General features: G+C 35.0%; 4 protein-coding genes across 5 annotated transcripts in view; 1 reads left to right on the plus strand and 3 right to left on the minus strand.

The window, feature by feature from the left end:
- The window catches only part of LOC111492217 (6,7-dimethyl-8-ribityllumazine synthase, chloroplastic-like), a 4,827-nt gene extending 2,561 nt beyond the window's left edge, over nt 1-2,266 (minus strand). Inside the window, exons 1-4 of the mRNA XM_023141490.1 lie at nt 1,913-2,266; nt 1,248-1,343; nt 241-336; nt 56-134 (exon numbers count right to left, since the gene is read on the minus strand). Of these exons, the coding sequence (XP_022997258.1) occupies nt 56-134; nt 241-336; nt 1,248-1,343; nt 1,913-2,182 (541 nt within the window). The 5' untranslated portion in view covers nt 2,183-2,266. The remainder of the gene's footprint in view (nt 1-55; nt 135-240; nt 337-1,247; nt 1,344-1,912) is intronic.
- Nucleotides 2,267-3,251: 985 nt separating this feature from the next.
- LOC111492170 (2-alkenal reductase (NADP(+)-dependent)-like) lies at nt 3,252-5,645 on the plus strand. Its single transcript, XM_023141429.1, has 5 exons — nt 3,252-3,620; nt 3,692-3,875; nt 3,958-4,124; nt 4,910-4,992; nt 5,069-5,645. Exons 1-5 carry the CDS (start codon nt 3,366-3,368, stop codon nt 5,445-5,447), a joined length of 1,068 nt encoding a protein of 355 aa, XP_022997197.1. The 5' UTR covers nt 3,252-3,365; the 3' UTR covers nt 5,448-5,645.
- Nucleotides 3,477-7,527, minus strand: LOC111492133 (UDP-glycosyltransferase 74E2-like). 2 transcript variants are annotated; one of them, XM_023141365.1, is made up of 3 exons: nt 6,787-7,527; nt 5,665-6,396; nt 3,477-3,562 (listed from the first exon to the last, which is right to left on the minus strand). In XM_023141365.1, the coding sequence occupies exons 1-2, from the start codon at nt 7,447-7,449 to the stop codon at nt 5,665-5,667; spliced, it is 1,395 nt and encodes a 464-aa protein (XP_022997133.1). In that variant the 5' UTR covers nt 7,450-7,527; the 3' UTR covers nt 3,477-3,562. The 2 variants fall into 2 exon arrangements, with proteins under 2 accessions (XP_022997133.1, XP_022997132.1); XM_023141364.1 differs by lacking the exon at nt 3,477-3,562 and having other exon boundaries at nt 5,567-6,396.
- Nucleotides 7,528-9,141: 1,614 nt separating this feature from the next.
- Nucleotides 9,142-10,979, minus strand: LOC111492134 (UDP-glycosyltransferase 74E2-like). Its single transcript, XM_023141366.1, has 2 exons — nt 10,268-10,979; nt 9,142-9,990 (listed from the first exon to the last, which is right to left on the minus strand). Exons 1-2 carry the CDS (start codon nt 10,907-10,909, stop codon nt 9,262-9,264), a joined length of 1,371 nt encoding a protein of 456 aa, XP_022997134.1. The 5' UTR covers nt 10,910-10,979; the 3' UTR covers nt 9,142-9,261.
- Nucleotides 10,980-11,747: the final 768 nt, after the last annotated feature.

An 11,747-nucleotide genomic window follows, 5' to 3' on the forward strand; every position in this document is an offset into this window, starting at 1 on the left:
AAAAAAAAAAAAAAAAAAAAAAAAAAAAAAAAAAAAAAAAAAAAAAAAAGCCAACCTGATTTTAATCCCGCAGAAAGTACTCCGGATGCAGAAGAGCTTACAACGGCATCATAGTGGGATGTGTCACCTCTAATCTATCATAAGCAAGTAGTTCGTGATATTAATAAGTGCACCCAAGACTAGATATATTAAAGGACTAGATATATTAAAGGACTAGATATGTGTTACGGGAAATCATACCACAGCTCCAATGCATAAGACAGCATGGTACTTTCCAGATCTCCCAAGCCTTTCAGCAACCACAGGAATATCAAAGCTCCCCGGAACCCAGACAACCTGATATGAAAGCGAGGTAAATAATAAATTCAACATGTCAACCAAAGTTAATGCTGCATGCCAACTAGTAGAGGGCAGATACACGTTCTCTCTCAATGCAAAGCTGACGAAAGTTCTATGTTCTGCTTTCCTCTGTCGCTCAGATTCATTCATCCTACTATACTTAAACCCATAATATCTAGTTAAATTTGTTTACTTACTCACATGATATACATGAGAATCTAGTTCCAATGTTTTTAAAGGATAAAGGCAGCCTTAAAACTTTTCCTTAGAAGAGGCGAGGCAACAAGCCTCAAATCTAATTAAAAACATTTACAAATCCTATATTGGTAGGACCAAGTATAGCTAAACATAATATTAATATAAGGGTTTATAAAAAAAATCACCCCGGTAGATAGCCACTTCAACAAAAATTCTAAAAATGATAACTTTAACATTACTACTAATATCAGTAATAGAATTGGGTTAGACTACAAACTTTGGCTTCAGTGTTCTTAAGGTCGCAATAGTAAAAGTAGAAATGTTCAAATTATCACAACTCAAACCTTTATGTTTTGTAAGAAAGAGGTAAATTAAGATTATTCTTCTAATCAATACTTAAGGCCAAGCGACTTTAATCCTCCATGCATTTTCATTTCACAGAGGCGCGTGCCTCTTATGGTTCAAAGAAAGCATAAGTTTTGAGGCTAAAATTTATGAGTCTTGCCTCACCTCGAGGTGTAAACTCCAATAGTCTTTTAAAGCATTGCCAAACATATTTATTCACACACTCGCTCTGCCCATATGCTTAATGGTGTTATAAACCTGTTTACTGTTTCAATTAGTTAAAATAAAGGAATCTCAGTTTCTAACAATAGAAAAAAAAAGACTAGATGATGCGACTTTCGCAATTTGTATATTGAAACGCTTACATCAATATCCTCATCTTGAACTGAATAACTTTTGAATGTAGACAAAGCTCCCTCGAGCATTGGCCTTGTCACAATTTCGTTAAACCGCCCCACAACCTTCATCAAAGCAAAAAGAAGTATTTAATAATGACAAACCAAACAGCGGGATATGCAAGCAAGAAAAAACATCTATTTCATGGTTAAATCTTACGAGTCTATCGTCAAAAAATGACACGCGGGAAAAAAGCTCATATTAGACTCATGATAACAGAATTCGCTCTGAAGGCTGCAGCGAAAAGGCTTGTAAGAATTTCAGATTTATACATCACAAGAATACACGGCCATGCTTTGAATTCATTGTAGCCAAGTCAAGAAATTACTCATTGTCGCAGCCACAAATGCGACGACCACCTTTGAATTGGTTGCAAGCAACAAATCAAAAGAATGCTTCTTACAAGCGAATAATTTCTAAGACGAGACAGCATCATGTAGAAGCATGTTTCTCAACTAGACTATACCTTTTTAGGTAGACGATAAGAAAAAACCACTTCAGACGCCGAGACCTCACAAGTCCAAAATTATTAACAAAAATACCTAAAGAGGAACCTCAAAAACGAACAATCAGAACTTCCAGAATCAAAAGAATAAGAAGACGAAAAAAAAAAAGAGCAGTGAAGAGAAATGACCACAGCAAAGCGAAGGCCACCAGCTTTGGCAAGAGAGCCGACGATGTGGCGAACGGCGGCCGTCTGCACAAAAGAGCAACGGTGATCCTTTCTCGGAAAGACATCATTAGCAAGCTTCAATTGATACGAAAAGGAAAGGGGATGTGATTTTGCAGGAACTGGCCCCTGAAATTGAAGTTGAGTGCGATTGAAGATGGAATCGGAAAATCCGAGCGTCGGATTTCGACAATGAACCAGGCCCTGAGCCGGAGCCGTAAATGAGGCGGCCATTATCAACCCGAAAGAAGCAACACGACGACGACGACGAAGATGAATAGTGCGCGATTCTGAATCAGAGAGATGCTTATATAATCACTTCTTTATTACGTTTCATCTGAAATAATAACCAAAATTATCAACAATAATAATTATCTTATAATATTTTTAAATTAAAAAACTCAAAAAAATATTTAAAAAAAAAAATCATACATTAATATTAAACTTTCTAAAGTTTAATAAATATCTTTAATTTTTTTAAATTAAATAATTTTTATCAGTTTCACATTTTGAATATCAATAAGTAAACCATTAAACTTTTTTGAAATTAGTATTATTTTTAAACTTTATAAATAAAAATTATAAAACATATTATTGTTGAAATTTTCAAACTTTTTAATATTATATTAAAAAATTCATGAATACTTTTAAACGTGTTATTAATATTAAATATAAACTTCAAAAAATTGTATTAATGAAATTTAAAAGTTATTTTTTAAAAAAGTAAAAATCTTCCATTTTAGAAAAAAGAATCTTTTTGGTGGAGAATTCTAAAAAGGTTTGTGTTCATAAATAAATTATTTCACTTAAATCAACCTAATAAGGTGGCACCCACGTGGCATTGAATAAAAGTAATATAATAATGTGACGTTTTAAAAAAATAAAGGTAATATAATAATGTGACATTTTAAAATAAGGAAGGTAATATAGTGAAATAGAACAAGTAATATCCACGTCCATAAATTTCTTTTAATTTGAAAAATTAATTTAATGGATAATTTATGTTCTTTACGTGAAAATGATTTTTTTTTTTTGTCTGAAATTAATATTATTAAAATCTTATAAAACTTTTCATTCTATTTAACATATGTAATTTAAATATAGAGATAAATTAATAATAACTGGAACCCAAAATTAGAAAATAAAATTATAAATTAGAAAATTCTTTTATAAATCCACGTGTTAAATATCCATTGGGTAGAAGTCGATTTTGCATGGAAAAAAAATAGCAATATGCTACGTATTAATTATTATCATTTAATTATATTCTTAAAAATCTTTAAATTTTTTCTGCCGCGCAGTTGAAGGAAACTATTCTTGATATTATATCAAGTAAAAAGGTTGGTTCTGTTCAAAATTTCGAGACCCTTCTTCCTCAGTACCATTCCTTTACGCTATTTCCCTTTCTCCAGAGAACATGATGCAGAGCCTCGGCGGCGACGGCGAAGTAATCAACAAGCAGGTGATTCTAAAGGACTATGTCACCGGAGGAACTGCTAAAGAGTCGGATCTGGAAGTAATCTCCACCAGAACCATCAATTTGAAGCTCCCCAAAGGCTCCGATGGAGTTCTCCTCAAAAATCTGTACCTCTCCTGCGATCCATATATGCATGCCTGCATGAACAAGATTGAAAATCCGTCGATTGATATTGTTTCGTTCAGTCCTGGTTTGGTACAAGACGCTTCGAAGTCGTTTCATCGCTTTTGTACTTCCGATTGTGAATTTATTTCTTTGTTTTGCAGCCTATTAGGGGATTTGGAGTTGGGAAGGTTGTGGATTCTGGTCATCCGAAGTTTGGGAAAGGCGATTTCGTGTGGGGGAGCACGGGGTGGGAAGAGTATTCTGTGCTTTCAAGATTGGAATCTGATAATCTATTTAAAATTGATCATACGGATGTTCCTCTGTCTTATTACACAGGGATTCTTGGTATTGTTCTTGTTCTTGTTCTTCCTCACATGATTTCTTTTGTTTGGATCTTGGAATGCTTTTTTGACTAAGTTAATCGTAGGTGTGACTGGGATGACTGCTTATGCTGGTTTCTTTGAGATCTGTTGTCCTAAGAAAGGAGAATATGTGTTCGTCTCTGCTGCTTCTGGGGCTGTTGGCCAGGTTGTTGGCCAGGTTGCCAAGTTTATGGGGTGTCATGTGGTTGGCTGTGCTGGTAGCCAAGAGAAGGTTTGATATTTATATATATATGTTGTCTATGGTTGTGAGATTTCAGATCGGTTGGAGTGGTTGGAGTTGGAGAGGAGAATAGAACAACGAAACATTCCGGATAAGGGTGTGAAAAATCGTGAGGCTGATGGTGATATGTAATGGGTCAAAGCGGACAAAATATCTACTACTGGTGAGCTTGGACACTGGTGTGCCAGCAAGGACGCTAGCACCCAAGGGGTGGATTGTGAGATCCCATGTTGGTTGGAGAAGAGTGTGAAAATGGTAGTAGATCCAGAACGGTGTGCCAGTGAGGACGCCGGGCCTTCAAGAGGGTGGATTGTGAGATCCCACATCAGTTGGAGAATAGAACGAGACATTCCTTGTAAGGGTGTGAAAATCTCTTCCTAAGAACAAGACATTCCTTGTAAGGGTGTGAAAATCTCTTCCTAATAGATGCGCTTTAAAGCCGTGAGATTGATGGCGATACGTAAATGATCAAAGCGGATAGTATCTGCTAGCCGCTTGGGCTGTTACAAATGGTATCAGAGCCAGACACCGAGTGGTGTGCCAGCGAGGACGCTGGCCCCCAAGGGGTGGATTGTGAGATCCCACGTTCGTTAGAGAATAGAACGAAACATTCCTTATAAAGATGTGTAAACCTCTCCCTAACAAACGTTTTGAAACTATGAGGTTGATTACGATACGTAATGGGCCAAGCGGACAAAATCGGCTAGCATAATCTTTCAATCTTTCAGTTAAATCCAATTTTGGTAGAAGAACTCTCATATCCCATTCATTATCAGATTGATTTGCTGAAGAACAAACTTGGGTTCCATGAGGTTTTCAACTACAAAGAAGAGCCAGACTTGGAAGCTACTCTGAGAAGGTATGTTTTTCTTTCTGTATAAAGATTGCAAGCGATAACATGTTTGGGCTGGCTGCGTATCTGTTTGCTTGTTCAGATGTTTCCCCGAAGGAATAGACATTTACTTTGACAATGTTGGAGGGAAGATGTTGGATGCTGTTCTTGTTAATATGAGGAGGAATGGCCGGATTGCTTTATGTGGAATGGTAACTGAGTTCCAAAAGGACAAGCCTCAAGGTGTTTATAATTTGATTCATGCTATAGGAAATCGAGTTCGTCTAGAAGGGTTTATCATGAGTGATTACTTGCATCTCTATCCTAAGTATTTGGATTTTGTTCTGCCTCTCATAAGAGAAGGGAAGATTGTGTATTTGGAAGATTTAGCTTATGGCCTCGAGAGCGGTCCATCAGCTCTCATCGGCATCTTGACGGGTCGTAATAAGGGTAAACAAGTCGTCGTCATTGCAAAGGAATGAGTGGTCAATCATCTCTCATCGACATCTTGTCGGGTCGTAATAGGGGCAAACAAGTCGTCGTTGTTGCAAAAGAACAAGTGTTCAGGTTTAGCCTGGTTAGAATGGTTTGGCTTCGAATGTATTTAAGCATGTTTGAAAGACATTATCATGGAAGATAGTTTATTTCTACATGGAATTGAAAGACAAATGAATGTAAGATAAAAGATTATATTGTTACCTAGATGATTGACGCAGCCATTGCTTGGACAAATTCATCAATGTTCTTATCAGAGCTGCCTCCTTCATCCATGGCTTCTTTAGCCAGTTTCTTCCACTTGATTGAGTTCTGTTTAATCTCATTTGGTTTCTCTCCTTGAACAACCTTTCGGATCGAGGCCTCTAGTTCTTCCTTTGTCGCAATGCCTTTGTCGTTCTTCTTCACTCGAACTCCGACTTCCCAAACATCTGCGACGAACTTGGCGTTCGTCGTTTGATCGACCCATTGGGGGATTGCAACCATTGGCACCCCCAAGCTCAATGCTTCTATGGTTGAATTCCAACCACAATGAGTCACGAAACAACTTACTGCCTTATGAGATAGAACTTGTAGTTGACAACACCAGTTCACGATTAGGCCATGTTCTGATGTATCTTGAACGAAGTTGTTAGGAAGCTTTCCTAGTTCTGATTCTCTCAGAACCCACAAGAAGGAAAGATTCGTGTCTTCAAGAAAACATGTCAGTTCATTTACTTGTTCTATTTTTAAGTTAACCAAACTTCCAAATGAAATATATATAATCGAAGCAGTTTCTTTCGAGTCTAACCACTGTATGGCCTTCTTTCCATCATTGGGATTCAAAACATTCAACCCATAGGCTTTGTCGTCCACCAATCGACCGTCCAAATATGCCGATGGAATTGTCGGCCCCACTGTCTTAATGGGCAATGTCTTGGTCATCCAATTAACCACCTGATATTGTATTGTTTCAAATTATTCAAGTAATTAAATATTCTTGAAATTCTAGCTTAATTTACATAAAATAACAATGATGAATATTGAATTATATTTTCTATTAACTTCCAAATTGATTAATTAAACGTAACTACTATTTTTTTTAAAAAATTAATACTAGTTCTAAACAATTTATTCTTAGAATATATAATCATTTATATATAAAATATCTAAATCCTCTAAATTATTTTTCTAAAATAGTTCTACAATATTTAAATTATTTTTCTACAATAAATAAAGCTCCTGATAATTATTGGGCTGTGACTCTTTGATCGTATGTCACTTGAATTTTGAATTTTAGCTATCAAAAAAAGTTCAGATTAAAATCGTGATTGAAGCATCAATTACCTTGCATTCGAGCCGATCAAACGTGTTGAAGAAAATCCACTTTACTTTCTCCAAATTGATGAACTGACTGGTCATGAAGTCCAAAACCACAACTCCATCGTCAGGCAAGGCAGGCAGATCTGCTGGTTGAAGAACAATCTCCGATGGTAGCGAAACCGCTACATCCTCTGGTGGCGGAATGCTCAGAGATCCTTTATAGACGAGATCTAGGATGTGATTAACGGCGGCGGATTGTGTGAAAAACGGAGCCGCATCCAAACCACGCTCTGCAGCGACGCTCTGCACCCAGGGCATAACAGAGTCGTAAACTATAAGACTCGGAAGAACTTCATTGGAATCAGAAATTAGGGATTCGTCGATGAAATTGGCCAAGGATTTGGAGGCGGCGGCTCGGAAGCTTCGGAGATAGGCGTCGAGACTGTCGATGTTGTTGGATTCAGGAACATCGGAGATGACTTTGTGATGGATCGGAGAGGGAGGGAGATCGAGAATTAGGGATTGACTTGCTGAGGAAGTGGTGAGGAATGTGAGGAGAAAGCCTTTGGAGACTAATCGCTTCGCGAATTGGAGCATCGGATTCATGTGGCCGTGCCTTGGGAAAGGGAATACGATTACATGATTCTGTTTCATCTCTCCTCCTCCGTTCACCGTCGTCTTCTCCATTTCCGGCGACCGATTGACGATTAGTTTCTGTCGGAGATGAGAATGCTGTAGTAGTTGTTCATATGGTGAAGATAGCGCCAAAATCAAAGATCCAATCAAATTATTTATTTTGCCGCTCCCTTTTTATTTTTATTTTTATATTCCAAATTCTCTCTCTCCAATTATTTATTTATCTTTTAATTTAATATTATAAACATTAAATATTCATATTTAACTTAACTTAATTTCTAAAAAATTTAGAAAAATCTAATTTACTTTTAACTCAGGTTTGGGTTAGATGATTCGAGTTATTTGGATTATCTGGTTGAGTTGGATGGTTCGTATTATTTGGATTGTCGGGTCACATGAACATTTTTATCTATTCTGTCATTTTTTTTTTCGACCTTAAAAACATAAAAATAAAAATAAAAATAAAAAATAAAATAATTATGAAAGAAAGCGTAAAGGTTCAACAATACATTATTATTATTATTATTATTATTATTATTATTATTATTATTATTATTCTAATTTTCCATTTTGAGAATAATTATATTCAGATGCACGTGAAACACGATTTTTCAATTTTGGATAAAATATGGGTTTGATTATTGTATTTTTAGTTTGATTTTATTTTAATTCATGTAATTTAAAAAAATATTATTATGTTATTGGTGTATTGTTCACATCATTTAATGAAAATTAATAAAATAACATATGAAATGTTAATTCATGATTACAAACTAATTATATCTAATTAATTTTACTAAAATGGAAGGCCTTAAGATTTTTTAATCTAATTTTGCTTAAAATTAATGATTTCTTTAATCATCCAATAAAGTAATTAAGTTAATTTAGTGGCTAAATCAATCCTTCTTGTTTATGCAATAATTAGAATTTTTTAAACTAAAATCCATTAAAAAATAGAAAATTAATCATCTATATACGTATACGTATGTATGTATGTATATATATATATATATATATATATATATATATATATCTGTGTGTGTTTATTGAAAGTTAGAAAAAATAATCATTTTGGTTAAAGTCTTCGTTTTGCGATATAAAATTTGTTCGCTTAATATCTTTTTTCGGGTTGAAATATTTGAACTTTTAATTAATTGGTCGGAGTAATATCCACAATAGTGAACCTTGAAATCTCGTTCGTGTTTCTAAAATAATCTTTTAAGCCTCTAAAGTCATGTTTTAGTGCATTTGTAGTTGAATTCCGAGAAATTCTCCTCCAAAACAATGCAAAATAAATTAATATAAATCAAAACTGTCGAAATTGTCGAGATGCTAAGGGAAATATCTCAACATTGTCCCAAAAATCCCTAAACGCACGTTTTTTTTTTGTAAAAAAGAGCGTTATGTTACATTTCACATCATTCAAATACTATAAAATCTCAACGCTACCAATATTGAAAAAGATCAACAATGCTTATAACCTCGGAGACTTGCTTTATTTCCTCCTCTTTTTTCTCGAGTTCTTCAACTCATGTATTTGGCTCACAATTGTTCAATTCATGTCTAAATTTTCTTGATATGGTCTTCAAAAGCTTTATTTCGCTCCAAATGCTCGATTTCTTCAAAATATTTATGCACGTAAATTATCCGATTAAGCATCAAAACGAGTCTAAAAAAGATTTAGAAATAATTTAATTTTGTGCTCGATTAGATACCCACAAACCCAAATTTTTACGAGAAAAATAGAAATAAATACTCACTCTAACCTTCGATTTCGACTTACACTACAACACGAAATGAGCAAAAGCTCGTATTATTTGATTTTGGGGTATCCCCAAGTTCATAAAACTAACTTAAGAAGAGTCAAGAAGCTTGCTTGATCATGGCCACGAACTCCATAATGTCCTTATCAGAGCTCCCACCTTCATCCATGGCTTCCTTTGCCCATTTCATCCACTCCATGGAATTGCTCTTGAACTCATTAGCTCTCTCTCCCTCCATCACTTCACAAATGCAGCTCCTTATCTCTTCCTCACTTGCCAACCTCTCCTCATTCACCTTCACCCTCTTCCCAACCTTCCAGACATCTTCTAAGAACTTGGCATTAGTCACCTGATCAGCCCACTGTGGGAAAGCCACCACCGGTACGCCCAAGGATAGTGCCTCGAGTGTCGAGTTCCAGCCGCAGTGTGTCAAGAAGCATCCGACCGCTGGGTGTGCCAGGACCTGGAGCTGGGAACACCAGCTGACCATAAGACCCTTCTCCCCAACACTCTCCATGAAATTGGGAGGAAGCTTCTGAGATTCGGTTTCCCTCACAACCCACAAGAAGAATTTGCCACTTTCCTTGAATCCAAGAGCCATGTTCTTGAGCTGTTCTTCTCCCAGTACAACCAGACTTCCATAAGACACATATAGAACAGAGCCAGGGGGCTTGTTGTCTAGCCATTTTAGACACTCATCCTTGTTTGGATCGAACAGGCTCAGCCCATAGTACTTGTCGTCCTCTAACCTTTTGTCTAAGTAGGCTGATGGAAGAGTTGGTCCTATGGCTTTCACTGGCCTCCCCCAGCTCTCCATCCATTTGATAATCTGATCAATTCGCATTCTAGATTCAGCAACATTACTAATTTCATTTCTACATCCAAAATTGTATACAAATTGATTTTTCTGCTGAGCGGATCATAATTTTGAGGATCAATAATGGCAGAACAGAGATAGAAAACATGTGCACTACCAAATTTCTAGCGATCGAAGACTTTGTTAGATTCATTTTATAGTTCAAATTTTTTAAAGTTTAGAGACATTAGAAAATACTTTTGGAGTGGATCGTGTAAAAAATGTTCGGAAAAAGGGGGAAAAAACATACCTCCCCTTCCAATTTGTGAAAAGTGTTGCAGAAAAGCAGATCCGCATCTTGAATATTGGAATACTGACTGGTGAGAAACTCGATTATAGTTTCAGTGGAGGCAGGATCGTAATCATAAGCAGGAAGATCGTTAGTGCAAAGCAGAGGCATAGACGGCAACGAAATAGTAGGAGAATCAGGAGGAAGCTTCAAATGTCCATGAAGAACATGATAATTTATACTGTTTAGGGCACAAGATTGAGTGTAAACAGGAGCCCTAGGCAGTCCGAACTCCTTGGCAACCTCCAAAACCCAAGGCATAGTGGAATCGTAGAGAATGAAACGAGGCGGATTCGAAGAATCCATGACTTCTCGCAAGTAATTCTCCAAATTCTTCGACATCTTCTCCCGAAATCGATCCAAAGTTTGGCGCATGGTGTCGGTGTCTTGGCGATCCTCAGAGCCATCGGAAATGACTCGAATCCTGACGGAATCGGCATAAGCGCCCTGGAATTTCAAATTCCGGCTGACATGCAAGGTTGTGAGCAGAGTTACCTTGATTCCATTGGCGATTAGGCGCTTGGAGAACTGAAGCTGAGGGTTTATGTGGCCCTGTGATGGAAACGGAAACGCTATGATATGCCGATCCTCGCCTTTCTCCATTACAACTACTTCTTCTTCTTCTTCTTCTTCTTCCTGGAGAAGCTCTTGAAATAATGGCGGCAAATATAGAGCTTTTTTATTTTTTATTTTTATTTTTTTATTTTCTTTCAATATTTTAAGCTTTTAATCGAACAAGTACAATACTAATAATAACACAAAAACAAAAAATAATTGGTCTAAAAGAGTTTTTATTTTTCATTTTTTTTATATGGATTATTTAACCTAAAATTAAAAAAAAAAAATCAAATTTTCATAATTATTTAGTTTTTAAAAATTATACTTGCATTTTATTTTTTATTTCTTTCTAATAAGCCAAATATATTTATTTTTTTGATTCACAGCATAATATATTTAACTTAATTATTAAAAAAATTAGATTTAACGAAATATTTTTTTATTATTTATTAATATATTGCTAAATAAACTTTTAGTAATTATTTTGTAAATATATTATGGTGTGAATGAAGATCAAATTTAATAAATCTGCACAGCGTGAATCACGTTTTTGGGCCAATAATTAAATAAATATTATTTTAGAATAGAAAAGTCAGGATTTCGAGAAATATAATATTCATTGGAAATAGATTTTAATTTTAATTTATATTATTTCTTTTATTAACTTTTTATATGAATTTTGTAAATATATTTATATTATGTCTTGTATTGTACCAAAATAATTTATTTATTTAACATTATTTTCTTTTATATTTAAAATTTTCGTCAAAATTAATTATCTTTTTTTAATTAACAATTTATCGCTCGTTAATATATATATATATATATATATATATATATATATATATATATATATATATATATATATATATATATATATATA

The sequence above is a fragment of the Cucurbita maxima genome, unplaced genomic scaffold (genome assembly GCF_002738345.1).
Source record: "Cucurbita maxima cultivar Rimu unplaced genomic scaffold, Cmax_1.0 Cma_Scf00017, whole genome shotgun sequence".
Classification (NCBI taxonomy): domain Eukaryota; kingdom Viridiplantae; phylum Streptophyta; class Magnoliopsida; order Cucurbitales; family Cucurbitaceae; genus Cucurbita; species Cucurbita maxima.